This window comes from Ranitomeya variabilis, chromosome 1 (genome assembly GCF_051348905.1).
Source record: "Ranitomeya variabilis isolate aRanVar5 chromosome 1, aRanVar5.hap1, whole genome shotgun sequence".
Taxonomy (NCBI): Eukaryota; Metazoa; Chordata; class Amphibia; order Anura; family Dendrobatidae; genus Ranitomeya; species Ranitomeya variabilis.
The window spans coordinates 253,782,694-253,803,851 of NC_135232.1; the positions used below are offsets into that span (position 1 = coordinate 253,782,694).

Consider the following 21,158-nt stretch of genomic DNA (forward strand, 5'->3'; position numbering starts at 1 on the left):
CATGCATCGTTGGCTAGAATGGAAGCCAATGGATTCAGGATCGGAATCCAGCACTGGAATACATCTTTTTACACTGAGCATGCTTCAAATCAAATTTTGTAGCCAATTGGCCAGACAGCCCCAAATGTATATAAACCTGGCCTGGGGCTTCACCCCTAAATGTGCCAGCAAGACTTCTGCCAGCATCCAGCCAGAAGCCAGCCAGCATCCAGCCAGAAGCCAGCCAGCATCCAGCCAGAGGCCAGCCAGCATCCAGCCAGAGGCCAGTCTGAGGTCAGACAGAGGCCAGCCAGCATCCAGACAGAGGCCAGCCAGCGTCCAGCCAGCGTCCAGCCAGAGGCCTGCCAGCCAGTGTGAGTCTTGCCATTTTTGCGTGCGTCTGTGTGTGCATATGTCTGTGTGTGCGCGTCTGTGTGTGCGTGCGTGTGTGCGTGCGTGTGTGCATGCATGCATCTGTGTGTGTGCGTCTGTGTGTGCGCATCTGTGTGTGCATGCGTGCACCTGTGTGTTTGTGTGCGCCTGTGTGCTTTTGTGCATGTTCATGTGTGTGTGCGTCTGTGTGTGCGTGCGTGCATCTGTGTGTTTGTGTGCACCTTTGTGCTTTCGTGCGTGTGCATGCATGCGTGTGTGCATGCATCTGTGTGTGTTTGCGTGCATCTGTGTGCTTTCGTGCGTGTGCGTGCGTCTGTGTGCATGCACGTGCATTTTTTTTACTGTGATGTATTTACAAAGTAGTGTGGCGTGTGCAGCATGTGGTTTCAGTGTGTGTGTAATGGTGATGTGAGCGTGTCTGTCTTGCGGGTGTGTTATGTTGGGTTTTTTATTTTAATTTTTTTTTTTAAATTGTATTGTTGAAAACATTTACAGTTAATGTACTTGTATTTAAAATAAAGAGCATTGTAGCTCCTAATTGTGATGGTAAAAAAAGAAAAAGAAAAAAATTATTAAACATTTTTAATTCAAACTGTACATAGTATCATTTCACAAAGGTAAATTAAAGTGGGGTGTATGTACAAATGTACACACCTGCAATACAGAGTTGGTTGAGGGTTTATTTTTTAATATAAAAGGTTTAGGGAAATTTTAAGAGTTTTTTTATTTTCTTTTTGTAATTTTTAAAGGGATGTTTTCAAATCACATATGTGGTCAATACATTTTCAACTGGTGTTTAGGAATTTCAATTTTAAATGAGGATATTTTGTTCATTTTTTTGGGGGGGGGGAAATGGTTTTACAGCTTGTGCATATTATTGAGCCAGGATATCCAGCTCAGACTGGTGTGCCTTGGGTATATTTTTTGGGTAGTTTCTCAAAACGTTGTTTTTTGGCCTCCTTGGACATTGCTCAGAAATAACATTTGAGCAGGGTGGTTTTTAAATCTTTTACATTAGCTATTTTGGGGGGTTTGTGGGTCTAAGTATAAATTATCTTTATACTTTCAGATCCAGCAGGGACCACTGAGCCAGCAGGGACCACAGAGCCAGCAAGCCAGTTACCTGATCTAAGTATTAGGCTGGAGTCACACTAGCGAGTTTTACGGACGTAAGAGCGCAGAAAATACGTCCGTAAAACTCGCCAAACAAACGGCACAATTATTCTCAATGGGGCTGCTCCTATCAGCCGTATTTTACGCATCCGTAATATACGGTCTTGTACGGCCGTAAAAAATCGCAGCGTGCTGCGTTTGTCAGCGTTTTGCGCAAATAATACGCCAATGAAAGTCTATGGGGGCAAGAAAAATACGGATTCCACACGGACCAGCAGTGTGACTTGTGAGAAATACGCAGCGGTGTTAGTGAACAGCCGGTAATTCAATTGCCGGCTTTTCATTTCTCCTTCCCAAACCCGACATGATATGAGACATGGTTTACATACAGTAAACCATCTCATATCCCCCTTTTTTTTGCATATTCCACACTACTAATGTTAGTAGTGTGTATGTGCAAAAATTGGTTGCTGTTGCTGCTAAAATAAAGGGTTAAATGGCGGAAAAAATTGGCGTGGGCTCCCGCGCAATTTTCTCCGCCAGAATGGTAAAGCCAGTGACTGAGGGCAGATATTAATAGCCAGGAGAGGGTCCATGGTTATTGGCCCCCCCTGGCTACAAACATCTGCCCCCAGCCACCCCAGAAAAGGCACATCTGGAAGATGCGCCTATTCTGGCACTTGCCCACTCTCTTCTCACTCCCGTGTAGCGGTGGGATATGGGGTAATGAAGGGTTAATGCCACCTTGCTATTGTAAGGTGACATTAAGCCAGGTTAATAATGGAGAGGCGTCAATTATGACACCTATCCATTATTAATCCAATTGTATGAAAGGGTTAAAAAACACACACACACATTATTGAAAATTATTTTAATGAAATAAACACACAGGTTGTTTTAGTATTTTATTGCTCTCTCAATCCACCTGAAGACCCTCGCTTGGCAAAATAATAAACCCACAATAAACATACCATCCGAGGATCTGTCAGGTCCCACAATGTAAATCCTTCTGAAGGGGTTAAATCAATTTACAGGCAGGAGCTGCGCTAAAGCACTCGCTCTCAGGCTCGTGCCTGTAATTCCCGGGTGCTGAAAGGAAAGCTGGGTGATCTGTACTTACATTGAGTTGCGGTGAGGCACCCTCTGGTGGATGAACTCATATGAACTCGAGCGTGGGAACTTTTCCAAGGCTCCAGTTCATGAGCTCATCCACCAGAGGACGCCTCACCGCAACTCAATGTAAGTACAGAACACCCAGCTTTCCTTTCAGCACCAGGGGATTACAGGCACGAGCGAGTGCTTTAGCGCAGCTCCTGCCTGTAAATTGATTTAACCCCTTCAGAAGGATTTACTGTTGTGTATCCACTTTTTGGGCTCCCCTGGTGGTTGCTGGTGGTACTGGTGACTTGTTTGCACTTTGCTTCTTCTGTTCACCTGCTTCCATCAGTGTTTGGGAGTTTCCTATTTATCCTTGCTCTCCAGTCATTTCCTTGCCGGTCATCATTGTAACCAGAGCCTTCGGTTGCATGTTCCTGCTACTAGTCTGCTGATCAGCTAAGTGGACTTTGTCCTTTTGTTTTGTACCTTTTGTCCAGTTTGCAGTTTTTGTAATTCTCTGTAGCTGGAAGCTCTTGCGGGCTGAAATTGCCACTCCTGTGTCATGAGTTGACACAGGAGTCTTAAAGTAATTTCAGGATGGTTTTTGAAAGGGTTTTCAGTTGACCGTGAAGTCCTCTTTTGTATCCTTCTGCTATCTAGTAAGTGGACCTCTCTTTGCTAAATCTACTTTCATACTGTGTATGTCTTTTCCTCTTAATTCACCGTTATTACATGTGGGGGGCTGCTATCATCTTTTGGGGTATTTCCCTAGAGGTAAGCAAGGTCTGTTTCTTCGTCTACCAGGCGTAGTTAGTCCTCCGGCTGGCGCGTGGCATATAGGAAGCCGTAGGTATGCTCCCTGGCTACTGTTAGTTGTGTGGTAGATATAGCTCACAGTCAACTCGAGTTTCCATCACCCGAGAGCTCGTTCGTTACTTATTTGTTTTTTACGTTCCCTTGCCATTGGGAACCATGACAGTATGACCGGCCTACAAAGTGTTAATTGTTTGGGCTGAAGCAGGAGAAAAAGAAGTGTTGAAGGGAATTTTTTTTTTTTTTTTCCTTTTCCTCAGAGTTTTGCTGCCTAGCCCTTAATTGCTGTCTAGCTGCTTCTTACCTCCTCTTAACCCTTGAATGGCTCTGACCTTAGCTGTTTAATATGGATGTCCAGAGTTTGGCTGCAGGTTTATATAATCTTGCTACGAAGGTTCAAAATTTACAAGATTTTGTTATACATGCTCCTATTTCTGAACCTAAAATCCCTACACCAGAGGTGTTTTCCGGAGATAGATCTCGGTTTTTGAATTTCAAATATAATTGTAAATTATTCCTTTCTCTCAGACCTCACTCCTCAGGAGATCCTGTCCAGCAGGTTAAGATTGTAATCTCTTTGCTGCGAGGTGACCCTCAAAATTGGGCATTTTCATTGGCACCAGGGGATCCTGCGTTGCTCAATGTGGATGCGTTTTTCCTGGCTTTAGGGTTGCTTTATGAGGAACCTAATTTGGAGATTCAAGCTGAAAAAGCTTTGATAGCCCTATCTCAAGGGCAAGATGAAGCGGAGATATACTGCCAAAAATTTCGTAGGTGGTCTGTGCTTACTCAGTGGAATGAGTGCGCCTTAGCGGCAAATTTCAGAGAGGGCCTTTCTGATGCCATTAAAGATGTTATGGTCGGGTTCCCTGCGCCTACAGGTCTGAATGAGTCCATGACAATGGCAATTCAGATTGATCGGCGTTTGCGGGAGCGCAAACCCGTGCACCATTTGGCGGTATCTTCTGAAGAGACGCCAGAGAAAATGCAATGTGACAGAGTTATGTCCAGAAGCGAGCGGCAGAATTATAGGCGTAGAAATGGCTTATGCTTCTATTGTGGTGATTCTGCTCATGTTATATCGGCATGCTCTAAGCGTACTAGGAAGGTTGACAAGTCCATTTCAATTGGCACTTTACAGTCCAAATTTATTTTGTCTGTAACCTTGATTTGTTCATTATCAGTTATTACCGTGGATGCCTATGTGGACTCGGGCGCCGCTCTGAGTCTTATGGACTGGTCCTTTGCCAGGCGCTGTGGGTTTGATTTAGAGCCTCTGGAAGTCCCTATACCTCTGAAGGGTATTGATTCTACACCTTTGGCTTGTAATAAACCACAGTTCTGGACGCAAGTGACTATGCGTATGACTCCAGACCATCAGGAGGTGATTCGCTTCCTTGTGTTGTACAATTTACATGATGTTTTGGTGCTTGGATTACCATGGTTACAGTCTCATAACCCAGTCCTTGACTGGAAGGCTATGTCTGTGTTAAGCTGGGGATGTCGGGGGGCTCATGGGGACACTCCTATGGTGTCCATTTCGTCATCTATTCCATCTGAGATTCCGGCATTTTTGTCTGATTATCGTGATATTTTTGAAGAGCCTAAGATTGGTTCACTCCCTCCTCACAGGGATTGTGATTGCGCCATAGATCTGATTCCTGGCAGTAAATTTCCAAAGGGTCGTTTGTTTAACCTATCTGTACCTGAACATGCTGCTATGCGCGAGTATATTAAGGAGTCCCTGGAAAAGGGACATATTCGTCCTTCTTCATCACCTTTAGGAGCCGGTTTTTTCTTTGTCTCTAAAAAGGATGGCTCTCTGAGGCCTTGTATTGATTATCGTCTCCTGAATAAAATTACAGTCAAATATCAGTATCCGTTGCCTTTGCTGACTGATTTGTTTGCTCGCATAAGGGGGGCTAAGTGGTTCTCTAAGATTGATCTTCGTGGGGCGTATAATTTGGTGCGAATTAAGCAGGGGGATGAGTGGAAGACCGCATTTAATACGCCTGAGGGCCATTTTGAGTATTTGGTAATGCCTTTCGGCCTTTCTAATGCACCTTCTGTCTTTCAGTCCTTGATGCATGATATTTTCCGGGAATGTTTGGATAAATTTATGATTGTGTACTTGGATGATATTTTGATTTTTTCTGATGACTGGGAGTCTCATGTTCAGCAGGTCAGGAGGGTTTTTCAGGTTTTGCGGGAGAATTCTTTGTGTGTAAAGGGTTCAAAGTGTGTTTTTGGGGTTCAAAAAATTTCATTTTGGGGGTATATTTTTTCCCCTTCTTTTATTGAGATGGACCCTGTCAAGGTTCGGGCTATTTACGACTGGACGCAGCCTACTTCTCTGAAGAGTCTCCAGAAATTCTTGGGCTTTGCTAATTTTTATCGTCGATTTATAGCTGGTTTTTCTGGCGTTGCTAAACCTCTGACGGATTTGACTAAAAAGGGTGCTGATGTTGCCAATTGGTCCCCTGCTGCCGTGGAGGCCTTTCGGGAGCTTAAGCGCCACTTTTTGTCTGCCCCTGTGTTGCGCCAGCCTGATGTTTCTCTTCCCTTTCAGGTTGAGGTCGATGCTTCCGAGATCGGAGCGGGGGCGGTTTTGTCGCAGAAAAGTTCCGACTGCTCAGTGATGAGACCTTGTGCGTTCGTTTCGCGAAAATTTTCGGCCGCCGAGCGAAACTATGATGTTGGTAATCGGGAGCTTTTGGCCATGAAGTGGGCATTTGAGGAGTGGCGTCATTGGCTTGAGGGTGCCAGACATCAGGTGGTAGTTTTGACTGATCACAAGAATTTAATTTATTTGGAGTCTGCCAGGCGCCTGAATCCTAGACAGGCACGTTGGTCGTTGTTCTTTTCCCGGTTTAATTTTGTGGTCTCGTACTTACCGGGTTCTAGGAATGTGAAAGCAGATGCTCTTTCTAGGAGTTTTGAGCCTGACTCTCCTGGGAATTCTGAACCTGCTGGTGTCCTTAAGGATGGAGTGGTTTTGTGTGCTGTCTCTCCAGATTTGCGACGTGCTGTGCAAGAATTTCAGGCGGATAGACCTGATCGTTGTCCATCTGGTAGACTGTTTGTTCCTGACGAGTGGACCACTAGAGTTATCTCGGAAGTTCATTCTTCTACTCTGGCAGGTCATCCGGGAATTTTTGGCACCAGAGATTTGGTGGCTAGATCCTTCTGGTGGCCTTCCCTGTCTCGAGATGTGCGTGTTTTTGTGCAGTCTTGCGATGTGTGTGCTCGGGCCAAGCCTTGTTGTTCTAGGGCTAGTGGGTTGTTGTTGCCCTTGCCTATTCCGAAGAGGCCTTGGACGCACATCTCTATGGACTTTATCTCGGATCTCCCTGTTTCTCAGAAGATGTCTGTCATCTGGGTGGTGTGTGACCGTTTTTCTAAAATGGTTCATTTGGTGCCATTGCCTAAGTTGCCTTCCTCATCTGAGTTGGTCCCTCTGTTTTTTCAAAATGTGGTTCGCTTGCATGGTATTCCGGAAAACATCGTTTCTGACAGGGGTACCCAGTTCGTGTCTAGATTTTGGCGGGCAGTCTGTGCCAGGTTGGGCATTGATTTGTCCTTTTCGTCTGCATTCCATCCTCAGACCAATGGCCAGACGGAGCGAACTAATCAAACTTTGGAGACTTATTTGAGGTGTTTTGTGTCTGCGGATCAGGATGATTGGGTTGCCTTTCTGCCGTTGGCGGAGTTTGCTCTTAATAATCGGGCTAGTTCTGCCACTTTGGTTTCTCCTTTCTTTTGCAATTCAGGGTTTCATCCGCGTTTTTCATCTGGTCAGGTTGAGTTTTCGGATTGTCCTGGAGTGGATGCGGTGGTGGATCGGTTGCATTGGATTTGGGGACAAGTGGTGGATAATTTGGAATTGTCCCAGGAGAGGACTCAGCAGTTTGCTAACCGTCGTCGTCGTGTTGGTCCCCACCTTCGCGTTGGGGACTTGGTGTGGTTGTCTTCCCGTTTTGTCCCTATGAGGGTTTCTTCTCCCAAATTTAAGCCTCGGTTTATCGGTCCTTATAGGATTTTGGAGATTCTTAACCCTGTTTCCTTTCGTTTGGACCTCCCGGCATCTTTTGCGATCCATAATGTGTTCCATCGGTCGTTGTTGCGGAGATATGAGGTACCGGTGGTTCCTTCTACTGAACCTCCTGCTCCTGTGCTGGTGGAGGGTGAATTGGAGTACATCGTGGAGAAGATCTTGGACTCCCGTATTTCCAGACGGAGGCTTCAATATCTGGTTAAATGGAAAGGCTATGGTCAGGAAGATAATTCTTGGGTAACTGCCTCTGATGTTCATGCCTCGGATTTGGTTCGTGCCTTTCATAGGGCTCATCCAGATCGCCCTGGCGGTTCTTGTGAGGGTTCGGTGCCCCCTCCTTAAGGGGAGGGTACTGTTGTGTATCCGCTTTTTGGGCTCCCCTGGTGGTTGCTGGTGGTACTGGTGACTTGTTTGCACTTTGCTTCTTCTGTTCACCTGCTTCCATCAGTGTTTGGGAGTTTCCTATTTAGCCTTGCTCTCCAGTCATTTCCTTGCCGGTCATCATTGTAACCAGAGCCTTCGGTTGCATGTTCCTGCTACTAGTCTGCTGATCAGCTAAGTGGACTTTGTCCTTTTGTTTTGTACCTTTTGTCCAGTTTGCAGTTTTTGTAATTCTCTGTAGCTGGAAGCTCTTGCGGGCTGAAATTGCCACTCCTGTGTCATGAGTTGACACAGGAGTCTTAAAGTAATTTCAGGATGGTTTTTGAAAGGGTTTTCAGTTGACCGTGAAGTCCTCTTTTGTATCCTTCTGCTATCTAGTAAGTGGACCTCTCTTTGCTAAATCTACTTTCATACTGTGTATGTCTTTTCCTCTTAATTCACCGTTATTACATGTGGGGGGCTGCTATCATCTTTTGGGGTATTTCCCTAGAGGTAAGCCAGGTCTGTTTCTTCCTCTACCAGGCGTAGTTAGTCCTCCGGCTGGCGCGTGGCATATAGGAAGCCGTAGGTATGCTCCCTGGCTACTGTTAGTTGTGTGGTAGATTTAGCTCACGGTCAACTCGAGTTTCCATCACCCGAGAGCTCGTTCGTTACTTATTTGTTTTTTACGTTCCCTTGCCATTGGGAACCATGACAATTTACATCGTTGGACCTGACAGATCCTCGGATGGTATGTATATTGTGGGTTTATTATTTTGACAAGCGAGGGTCTTCATGTGGATTGAGAGAGCAATAAAATACTAAAACAACCTGTGTGTTTATTTCATTAAAATAATTTTTAATAATGTGTGTGTGTGTTTTTTAACCCTTTCATACAATTGGATTAATAATGGATAGGTGTCATAATTGACGCCTCTCCATTATTAACCTGGCTTAATGTCACCTTACAATAGCAAGGTGGCATTAACCCTTCATTACCCCATATCCCACCGCTACACGGGAGTGGGAAGAGAGTGGCCAAGTGCCAGAATAGGCGCATCTTCCAGATGTGCCTTTTCTGGGGTGGCTAGAGGCAGATGTTTGTAGCCAGGGGGGGGCAATAACCATGGACCCTCTCTAGGCTATTAATATCTGCCCTCAGTCACTGGCTTTACCATTCTGGCGGAGAAAATTGCGCGGGAGCCCACGCCAATTTTTTCCGCCATTTAACCCTTTATTTTAGCAGCTACAGCAACCAAATTTTGCACATACACACTACTAACATTAGTAGTGTGGAATATGCAAAAAAAGGGGGATATGAGATGGTTTACTGTATGTAAACCATGTCTCATATCCTGTCGGGTTTGGGAAGGAGAAATGAGAAGCCGGCAATTGAATTACCGGCTTTTCACATATATCGCGCTGAATTAAATATAAATACAGAAAATATATATATATATATATATATATATATATATATATATATGTGTATCTCAATGACATATATATATATATATATATAAATATATATATATATATATATATATATATATATACTGTATATATGTTTTAACGGACATTTGAGCACATAAATCCATTAGATGTCGGTTTTGCAAGCCTGCGAGAAAATATCGCAGTACGGATGCCATACGGATTACATACTGAGGATGCCATGCGCAAAATACGCTGACACCCCCTTCCTACGGAGGACATACGGATCACTATTTTGGGAACATTTCTCCGTATTACGGCCGTATTACGGCCGTAAAAAATGGACCGTATTGTCTTACGCTGAGTGTGACTCCAGCCTTAAAGACCACAAAGCTTGGAATTTAATTTGTATAGTAGCTTACAAGTGTCTTTATATTTACAGATCCAGAAGGGACCACCAAGCCAGCATGGACAACCGAGCCAGCAAGCCAGTTTCCTGATGTAAGTATTAACCCATTTTTGACCTCGGACGGGATAGTACGTCCGAGGTCAGATCCCCCACTTTGATGCAGGGCTCAGGCGGGGAGCCTGCATCAAAGCCGGGACATGTTTTGAACAGCTGACATATCCACGCAATAGCTGGGGGAGAAACGCGATTCACCCACCGCTATTAACTGTTAAATGCCGCTGTCAAACGCTGACAGCGGCATTTAACCGGCGCTTCCGGCCATCCGGATGGAAATGAGCGCATTGCTGACTCCCGTCACATGATCGGGGGTCAGTGATGCATCAGAATGGTAACCATAGAGGTCCTTGAGACCTCTATGGTTACAAGGGTGACCGGATCTTATATGGGTTTGAAAAAATGTGGGAATCTTGTCCGTCTGGACCCCACAAAACGATTCCCCTTTCCGGATATTGAGATAGCCAAAATTTGAGCTCGATCAAACGACGTTAACCCGTGCCGCTCGTCGCTCAAAGTTTGAAAAAATCCGAATTTTTGCCCAAAAAGCTGACATATGAAGCCATAACTCCAGAATGGTAAATAATAAAAACACGCTTAATATCTCAAAAGAAAGCTAATGTTGTTCTTCAAAATTTATATTTTATACATAATTGTTATTTTAAGTCAAACTGAGTTAAAACATCTTTTAACCCCAAGAACGTGACCTGGTACCACTAGGAGCATACTTCGTATATTTTGTTATTAAGTGATACATTTTTTTTTTTTTTGGTATATTTTTGAGTTTAAAGTAGAAATATAATAAAAAAACAAGTAATACTGATAAGTCTAATGACTTTTTTTATTTTAAAATATAAAAATGAGGTATTTAATACATACAAAACAGAGCTTAGGCCTCTTTCACACTTCCGTCTTTCAGCTCCCGTCACAATGCGTCGTTTTGTGAAAAAAACGCATTATGCAAATTTGCCCGCAGGATGCGTTTTTTTCCCCATAGACTTGTATTAGCAACAGATCACGAAGTATGGCCACACGTTTCATCAGTCGTGCACTGGATCCATCAGAATTTGGCAAAACGCCGTCTGGAAAAAGGTCAATGTAACATTTTTTGTCTGCGCTGGAAAAACGTGCGACGACACATCCTGCAGCATGCATCGTTGGCTAGAATGGAAGCCAATGGATTCAGGATCGGAATCCAGCACTGGAATACATCTTTTTACACTGAGCATGCTTCAAATCAAATTTTGTAGCCAATTGGCCAGACAGCCCCAAATGTATATAAACCTGGCCTGGGGCTTCACCCCTAAATGTGCCAGCAAGACTTCTGCCAGCATCCAGCCAGAAGCCAGCCAGCATCCAGCCAGAAGCCAGCCAGCATCCAGCCAGAGGCCAGCCAGCATCCAGCCAGAGGCCAGTCTGAGGTCAGACAGAGGCCAGCCAGCATCCAGACAGAGGCCAGCCAGCGTCCAGCCAGCGTCCAGCCAGAGGCCTGCCAGCCAGTGTGAGTCTTGCCATTTTTGCGTGCGTCTGTGTGTGCATATGTCTGTGTGTGCGCGTCTGTGTGTGCGTGCGTGTGTGCGTGCGTGTGTGCATGCATGCATCTGTGTGTGTGCGTCTGTGTGTGCGCATCTGTGTGTGCATGCGTGCACCTGTGTGTTTGTGTGCGCCTGTGTGCTTTTGTGCATGTTCATGTGTGTGTGCGTCTGTGTGTGCGTGCGTGCATCTGTGTGTTTGTGTGCACCTTTGTGCTTTCGTGCGTGTGCATGCATGCGTGTGTGCATGCATCTGTGTGTGTTTGCGTGCATCTGTGTGCTTTCGTGCGTGTGCGTGCGTCTGTGTGCATGCACGTGCATTTTTTTTACTGTGATGTATTTACAAAGTAGTGTGGCGTGTGCAGCATGTGGTTTCAGTGTGTGTGTAATGGTGATGTGAGCGTGTCTGTCTTGCGGGTGTGTTATGTTGGGTTTTTTATTTTAATTTTTTTTTTTAAATTGTATTGTTGAAAACATTTACAGTTAATGTACTTGTATTTAAAATAAAGAGCATTGTAGCTCCTAATTGTGATGGTAAAAAAAGAAAAAGAAAAAAATTATTAAACATTTTTAATTCAAACTGTACATAGTATCATTTCACAAAGGTAAATTAAAGTGGGGTGTATGTACAAATGTACACACATGCAATACAGAGTTGGTTGAGGGTTTATTTTTTAATATAAAAGGTTTAGGGAAATTTTAAGAGTTTTTTTATTTTCTTTTTGTAATTTTTAAAGGGATGTTTTCAAATCACATATGTGGTCAATACATTTTCAACTGGTGTTTAGGAATTTCAATTTTAAATGAGGATATTTTGTTCATTTTTTTTTTGGGGGGGGGAAATGGTTTTACAGCTTGTGCATATTATTGAGCCAGGATATCCAGCTCAGACTGGTGTGCCTTGGGTATATTTTTTGGGTAGTTTCTCAAAACGTTGTTTTTTGGCCTCCTTGGACATTGCTCAGAAATAACATTTGAGCAGGGTGGTTTTTAAATCTTTTACATTAGCTATTTTGGGGGGTTTGTGGGTCTAAGTATAAATTATCTTTATACTTTCAGATCCAGCAGGGACCACTGAGCCAGCAGGGACCACAGAGCCAGCAAGCCAGTTACCTGATCTAAGTATTAGGCTGGAGTCACACTAGCGAGTTTTACGGACGTAAGAGCGCAGAAAATACGTCCGTAAAACTCGCCAAACAAATGGCACAATTATTCTCAATGGGGCTGCTCCTATCAGCCGTATTTTACGCATCCGTAATATACGGTCTTGTACGGCCGTAAAAAATCGCAGCGTGCTGCGTTTGTCAGCGTTTTGCGCAAATAATACACCAATGAAAGTCTATGGGGGCGAGAAAAATACGGATTCCACACGGACCAGCAGTGTGACTTGTGAGAAATACGCAGCGGTGTTAGTGAACAGCCGGTAATTCAATTGCCGGCTTTTCATTTCTCCTTCCCAAACCCGACATGATATGAGACATGGTTTACATACAGTAAACCATCTCATATCCCCCTTTTTTTTGCATATTCCACACTACTAATGTTAGTAGTGTGTATGTGCAAAAATTGGTTGCTGTTGCTGCTAAAATAAAGGGTTAAATGGCGGAAAAAATTGGCGTGGGCTCCCGCGCAATTTTCTCCGCCAGAATGGTAAAGCCAGTGACTGAGGGCAGATATTAATAGCCAGGAGAGGGTCCATGGTTATTGGCCCCCCCTGGCTACAAACATCTGCCCCCAGCCACCCCAGAAAAGGCACATCTGGAAGATGCGCCTATTCTGGCACTTGGCCACTCTCTTCCCACTCCCGTGTAGCGGTGGGATATGGGGTAATGAAGGGTTAATGCCACCTTGCTATTGTAAGGTGACATTAAGCCAGGTTAATAATGGAGAGGCGTCAATTATGACACCTATCCATTATTAATCCAATTGTATGAAAGGGTTAAAAAACACACACACACATTATTGAAAATTATTTTAATGAAATAAACACACAGGTTGTTTTAGTATTTTATTGCTCTCTCAATCCACCTGAAGACCCTCGCTTGGCAAAATAATAAACCCACAATAAACATACCATCCGAGGATCTGTCAGGTCCCACAATGTAAATCCTTCTGAAGGGGTTAAATCAATTTACAGGCAGGAGCTGCGCTAAAGCACTCGCTCTCAGGCTCGTGCCTGTAATTCCCGGGTGCTGAAAGGAAAGCTGGGTGATCTGTACTTACATTGAGTTGCGGTGAGGCACCCTCTGGTGGATGAACTCATATGAACTCGAGCGTGGGAACTTTTCCAAGGCTCCAGTTCATGAGCTCATCCACCAGAGGACGCCTCACCGCAACTCAATGTAAGTACAGATCACCCAGCTTTCCTTTCAGCACCAGGGGATTACAGGCACGAGCGAGTGCTTTAGCGCAGCTCCTGCCTGTAAATTGATTTAACCCCTTCAGAAGGATTTACTGTTGTGTATCCGCTTTTTGGGCTCCCCTGGTGGTTGCTGGTGGTACTGGTGACTTGTTTGCACTTTGCTTCTTCTGTTCACCTGCTTCCATCAGTGTTTGGGAGTTTCCTATTTAGCCTTGCTCTCCAGTCATTTCCTTGCCGGTCATCATTGTAACCAGAGCCTTCGGTTGCATGTTCCTGCTACTAGTCTGCTGATCAGCTAAGTGGACTTTGTCCTTTTGTTTTGTACCTTTTGTCCAGTTTGCAGTTTTTGTAATTCTCTGTAGCTGGAAGCTCTTGCGGGCTGAAATTGCCACTCCTGTGTCATGAGTTGACACAGGAGTCTTAAAGTAATTTCAGGATGGTTTTTGAAAGGGTTTTCAGTTGACCGTGAAGTCCTCTTTTGTATCCTTCTGCTATCTAGTAATTAGTCATCTCGGAAGTTCATTCTTCTACTCTGGCAGGTCATCCGGGAATTTTTGGCACCAGAGATTTGGTGGCTAGATCCTTCTGGTGGCCTTCCCTGTCTCGAGATGTGCGTGTTTTTGTGCAGTCTTGCGATGTGTGTGCTCGGGCCAAGCCTTGTTGTTCTAGGGCTAGTGGGTTGTTGTTGCCCTTGCCTATTCCGAAGAGGCCTTGGACGCACATCTCTATGGACTTTATCTCGGATCTCCCTGTTTCTCAGAAGATGTCTGTCATCTGGGTGGTGTGTGACCGTTTTTCTAAAATGGTTCATTTGGTGCCATTGCCTAAGTTGCCTTCCTCATCTGAGTTGGTCCCTCTGTTTTTTCAAAATGTGGTTCGCTTGCATGGTATTCCGGAAAACATCGTTTCTGACAGGGGTACCCAGTTCGTGTCTAGATTTTGGCGGGCAGTCTGTGCCAGGTTGGGCATTTATTTGTCCTTTTCGTCTGCATTCCATCCTCAGACCAATGGCCAGACGGAGCGAACTAATCAAACTTTGGAGACTTATTTGAGGTGTTTTGTGTCTGCGGATCAGGATGATTGGGTTGCCTTTCTGCCGTTGGCGGAGTTTGCTCTTAATAATCGGGCTAGTTCTGCCACTTTGGTTTCTCCTTTCTTTTGCAATTCAGGGTTTCATCCGCGTTTTTCATCTGGTCAGGTTGAGTTTTCGGATTGTCCTGGAGTGGATGCGGTGGTGGATCGGTTGCATCGGATTTGGGGACAAGTGGTGGATAATTTGGAATTGTCCCAGGAGAGGACTCAGCAGTTTGCTAACCGTCGTCGTCGTGTTGGTCCCCACCTTCGCGTTGGGGACTTGGTGTGGTTGTCTTCCCGTTTTGTCCCTATGAGGGTTTCTTCTCCCAAATTTAAGCCTCGGTTTATCGGTCCTTATAGGATTTTGGAGATTCTTAACCCTGTTTCCTTTCGTTTGGACCTCCCGGCATCTTTCGCGATCCATAATGTGTTCCATCGGTCATTGTTGCGAAGATATGAGGTACCGGTGGTTCCTTCTACTGAACCTCCTGCTCCTGTGCTGGTGGAGGGTGAATTGGAGTACGTCGTGGAGAAGATCTTGGACTCCCGTATTTCCAGACGGAGACTTCAATATCTGGTTAAATGGAAAGGCTATGGTCAGGAAGATAATTCTTGGGTAACTGCCTCTGATGTTCATGCCTCGGATTTGGTTCGTGCCTTTCATAGGGCTCATCCAGATCGCCCTGGCGGTTCTTGTGAGGGTTCGGTGCTGTTGTGTATCCGCTTTTTGGGCTCCCCTGGTGGTTGCTGGTGGTACTGGTGACTTGTTTGCACTTTGCTTCTTCTGTTCACCTGCTTCCATCAGTGTTTGGGAGTTTCCTATTTAGCCTTGCTCTCCAGTCATTTCCTTGCCGGTCATCATTGTAACCAGAGCCTTCGGTTGCATGTTCCTGCTACTAGTCTGCTGATCAGCTAAGTGGACTTTGTCCTTTTGTTTTGTACCTTTTGTCCAGTTTGCAGTTTTTGTAATTCTCTGTAGCTGGAAGCTCTTGCGGGCTGAAATTGCCACTCCTGTGTCATGAGTTGACACAGGAGTCTTAAAGTAATTTCAGGATGGTTTTTGAAAGGGTTTTCAGTTGACCGTGAAGTCCTCTTTTGTATCCTTCTGCTATCTAGTAAGTGGACCTCTCTTTGCTAAATCTACTTTCATACTGTGTATGTCTTTTCCTCTTAATTCACCGTTATTACATGTGGGGGGCTGCTATCATCTTTTGGGGTATTTCCCTAGAGGTAAGCCAGGTCTGTTTCTTCCTCTACCAGGCGTAGTTAGTCCTCCGGCTGGCGCGTGGCATATAGGAAGCCGTAGGTATGCTCCCTGGCTACTGTTAGTTGTGTGGTAGATTTAGCTCACGGTCAACTCGAGTTTCCATCACCCGAGAGCTCGTTCGTTACTTATTTGTTTTTTACGTTCCCTTGCCATTGGGAACCATGACAATTTACATCGTTGGACCTGACAGATCCTCGGATGGTATGTATATTGTGGGTTTATTATTTTGACAAGCGAGGGTCTTCATGTGGATTGAGAGAGCAATAAAATACTAAAACAACCTGTGTGTTTATTTCATTAAAATAATTTTTAATAATGTGTGTGTGTGTTTTTTAACCCTTTCATACAATTGGATTAATAATGGATAGGTGTCATAATTGACGCCTCTCCATTATTAACCTGGCTTAATGTCACCTTACAATAGCAAGGTGGCATTAACCCTTCATTACCCCATATCCCACCGCTACACGGGAGTGGGAAGAGAGTGGCCAAGTGCCAGAATAGGCGCATCTTCCAGATGTGCCTTTTCTGGGGTGGCTAGAGGCAGATGTTTGTAGCCAGGGGGGGCCAATAACCATGGACCCTCTCTAGGCTATTAATATCTGCCCTCAGTCACTGGCTTTACCATTCTGGCGGAGAAAATTGCGCGGGAGCCCACGCCAATTTTTTCCGCCATTTAACCCTTTATTTTAGCAGCTACAGCAACCAAATTTTGCACATACACACTACTAACATTAGTAGTGTGGAATATGCAAAAAAAGGGGGATATGAGATGGTTTACTGTATGTAAACCATGTCTCATATACTGTCGGGTTTGAGAAGGAGAAATGAGAAGCCGGCAATTGAATTACCGGCTTTTCACATATATCGCGCTGAATTAAATATAAATACAGAAAATATATATATATATATATATATATATATATATATATATATATATATATATGTGTGTCTCAATGACATATATATATATATATATAAATATATATATATATATATATATATATATATATATATATACTGTATATATGTTTTAACGGACATTTGAGCACATAAATCCATTAGATGTCGGTTTTGCAAGCCTGCGAGAAAATATCGCAGTACGGATGCCATACGGATTACATACTGAGGATGCCATGCGCAAAATACGCTGACACCCCCTTCCTACGGAGGACATACGGATCACTATTTTGGGAACATTTCTCCATATTACGGCCGTAAAAAATGGACCGTATTGTCTTACGCTGAGTGTGACTCCAGCCTTAAAGACCACAAAGCTTGGAATTTAATTTGTATAGTAGCTTACAAGTGTCTTTATATTTACAGATCCAGAAGGGACCACCAAGCCAGCATGGACAACCGAGCCAGCAAGCCAGTTTCCTGATGTAAGTATTAACCCATTTTTGACCTCGGACGGGATAGTACGTCCGAGGTCAGATCCCCCACTTTGATGCAGGGCTCAGGCGGGGAGCCTGCATCAAAGCCGGGACATGTTTTGAACAGCTGACATATCCACGCAATAGCTGGGGGAGAAACGCGATTCACCCACCGCTATTAACTGTTAAATGCCGCTGTCAAACGCTGACAGCGGCATTTAACCGGCGCTTCCGGCCATCCGGATGGAAATGAGCGCATTGCTGACTCCCGTCACATGATCGGGGGTCAGTGATGCATCAGAATGGTAACCATAGAGGTCCTTGAGACCTCTATGGTTACTAGGGTGACCGGATCTTATATGGGTTTGAAAAAATGTGGGAGTCTTGTCCGTCTGGACCCCACAAAACGATTCCCCTTTCCGGATATTGAGATAGCCAAAATTTGAGCTCGATCAAACGACGTTAACCCGTGCCGCTCGTCGCTCAAAGTTTGAAAAAATCCGAATTTTTGCCCAAAAAGCTGACATATGAAGCCATAACTCCAGAATGGTAAATAATAAAAACACGCTTAATATCTCAAAAGAAAGCTAATGTTGTTCTTCAAAATTTATATTTTATACATAATTGTTATTTTAAGTCAAACTGAGTTAAAACATCTTTTAGCCCCAAGAACGTGACCTGGTACCACTAGGAGCATACTTCGTATATTTTGTTATTAAGTGATACATTTTTTTTTTTTTTGGTATATTTTTGAGTTTAAAGTAGAAATATAATAAAAAAACAAGTAATACTGATAAGTCTAATGACTTTTTTTATTTTAAAATATAAAAATGAGGTATTTAATACATACAAAACAGACACAGAAAAGATACAGACGTAGTACCTACATGAGTTGATAATTTTACATAGTTATCTAATCTATTCTAGAGGTTTTGTTAAAGTAGTTTTTGAAACGCCAGAATATAATGCTCGGCATTTGCTTACAACTTGCAGGACATATTGCTTTTGTTCTTCATTTTTTGTCAGAAGGTCGTTAAAGTCGGTTATTAATTTAACACCACGCTCAGCCATATCATTAACTACTTTTAATGTTTTGACAATTTTCAATCCTTCTTGGAAGTCATTATTTTGAGGCCAGGTGTTTGGATTTTGTCTTAGGAAATCCGTTTTTATATTAAATCGGTCAAAGAATGTAAATGTTTCTTTGGTAAGTAAATTTAACAATCCTCCATCAACGACCTCTTTTACTTTTTCTTTCTTAACTTTTGGATTTACAACCCTAGCGTGCTCTGATGGTTCATCTGTGCTACTGAGCAATTTATTAGCCATTAACAACTTTTCATCGTCTGTAATGTTGGGATCAAAAAACGATAATCCCACCAACTCTGCATTCAAATACCACAAATGGTTCGAAAATTTGGTCAGGGCTATTTCTGCAATGTCGTTGTCACATTCTTTATAGTCTAACAGATTATGCAAAATACCTAAATCTTGCTTTGGCGCAAGATGAGCTTTTGGAGCATTGAACCAAGCTTTACAATAAATTTTAACTAGGAAAACAGAAATGGCACGCACAGAACTTTCTTCTTCTTTAGACATCTTAAATTGACGACAAAAAATGAACATTTTTAAGCAGTAAATAGCCTTTGCCATCCACCTAGCGTGATGAATGGCTCCTGGAGTTCTAAAACCCACAACATTGCCGTCTAGTGATCCAACAAATACGAGAACCAACTGCAACAGCTCCTTGTAGTCATCTCTGGGGTGGCTCTCAGTTAATTTGGTCTCGAATTCAGCAGTAACATTTGCAATTACTTCTGTAGTTAGCTGCTTTTGTATTAGCTTGTCACTGATACCTGTGTCGTATTTTCCTTTGTCTATCTTGGGCCACGCAGTGAGGAATCTTTTGAAAATGTCTGCATGAGGTCCAGTGGTTGATCCCATTTTTGTGTCGAATACGCCTCTTAACACAATTTCCAAGATATGGTGACGGCAAGCTAGGTGTAGCAATTCTCTTCCTAACATTTGCTCCAATAGGACGCATGCTCCTTTGAGTCTTCCCGTGTTCGATGCTGTAGTGTCGAAGCACATCGCCTTGACGGTGTTGGGAAGACCCCATTCCTGTAGGCATTCATATACGGCTACGGCTTGCTCCTCTCCAGAGCTGCTTGCTGTTACAGGAACTCCCAGCAGCTGTTCCTTTTCGCCATATGAAATAGCAATAGCTATTCGCTCACATTGCTCATTTTTTAAAACACCCGGTAAAAGTTTACCGTCCCAATGGACAACCACGGGCTCTTTTTCAGGAATGTTTACTTTATCTAACATGTTTTTAGTATATTGTTCTCTGAACGTTTGCCTTCTAGAATGTAATAAAGTTTTCGAGACTTTGTACTCAAGAGGGTCAAGGTTTAGTGCTTCTAGAGTAGCTATTAAAATTCTCGTGGCATTTCTGTCGGATAACTTACATCGATCTAACACAATGGATAATTTCATGTTTAAAATCTCTTTAACGCCCCTTGCAAATGAAAGTTTCATCCTCTTGCTCTCAGATGGTCCTGGATCTTCTGCAGCTTCTTCAGGGATGTTGTCCATTTCCTCCAAGCTCTCAAGTTCCTGGTAGATGTTGTCCTCTTCAGTATCTTCTTCTTCTTTTCCTTCTTCGAGCTTGTCTTCATCATCCGTCTCTAAGAAGTAACAAAAGAAAGAGAAAAAAAAGACTATAAAAACTTGTCGTTTTAGCAGAATAGTAATAATACATAGGTACTAAATTACCTACTTCTAATTATCAATAGGTATTATTTTAAGAATATAAACTCAATCATAAAGATGCCAAATGATGCTTTCATGTACAATTTTCTTTCAATTATATTGAAACTATTTACTTATTTATTTATCTACTTTTTAGAATAATAATAATAAAATAAACTCACCAATATCAAAAGTTTCTTCTTGGATTTGTCGGTTCATTTTTGCAAGTTCCTTTTGCGCCTTGATTTCTTCAGCTTGACACAACTTGATGTCCACTCCAGCCATGGAACCTGGGCGGCCCTTCTGCCTCTGTTTCACGAGAAACGCCTTATCTTCTTCCGATTTCAACAGAGCCAAGGCATCTTGTTGAGCAATATCAAAGAGATCATCCAACCTTTCAACAAACTGTTTAAATTTGTTCTTGGCCGTTTCCGATGTTTTCTTCCGGTCTTTTTGAAGACTTCTCCACGCGGCGTGAACTTTTTCCAGCTTAGTAATTGCATCTTGCTCATGTTTAGTCGGGATTCGAGCTTTCCCCCCAAAAATTAACACTTCTCGTATGGTCAGTTTTGCTGATTCTCTTAAAGTCAATTTCACAGTACGTAAATTATAAAATAAAGCACATAAGACTTGACGATTTGAGGGTAGTTTACAACCGGTGATCTGGTGAATGGGATAGCCCACAAGAAATAATTTATCCTTGTTCCGGCTTTGTACACCTGATGTGAATGCCATTTCAGAGTCCAATAGGTAAATAACAGTTAACTAGAAAAACGAAAACAAATATATTAACTTAAATTTCAATAAAACATTTTCAAATATCTTTTAAAATAATACTATAATAGCTATAAAAACAATAACACACACTTGGAAAATTTTAAGCAGCATGTGCTTGTTTTTATGAGGAGCGCAGTCAGATTAGATTAGATAACTATGTAAAATTATCAACTCATGTAGGTACTACGTCTGTATCTTTTCTGTGTCTGTTTTGTATGTATTAAATACCTCATTTTTATATTTTAAAATAAAAAAAGTCATTAGACTTATCAGTATTACTTGTTTTTTTATTATATTTCTACTTTAAACTCAAAA

The 21,158-nt window shown here is 43.1% G+C and overlaps 1 protein-coding gene across 1 annotated transcript in view; it reads right to left on the reverse strand.

Moving 5' to 3' along the window:
• The window catches only part of LOC143794152 (uncharacterized), a 48,310-nt gene extending 27,454 nt beyond the window's left edge, over positions 1–20,856 (reverse strand). Inside the window, exons 1-2 of the mRNA XM_077280946.1 lie at positions 20,249–20,856; positions 18,300–20,002 (exon numbers count right to left, since the gene is read on the reverse strand). Coding sequence (XP_077137061.1) covers positions 18,300–20,002; positions 20,249–20,801 — 2,256 coding nt within the window. The 5' untranslated portion in view covers positions 20,802–20,856. The remainder of the gene's footprint in view (positions 1–18,299; positions 20,003–20,248) is intronic.
• Between the last annotated feature and the right edge of the window lie 302 nt (positions 20,857–21,158).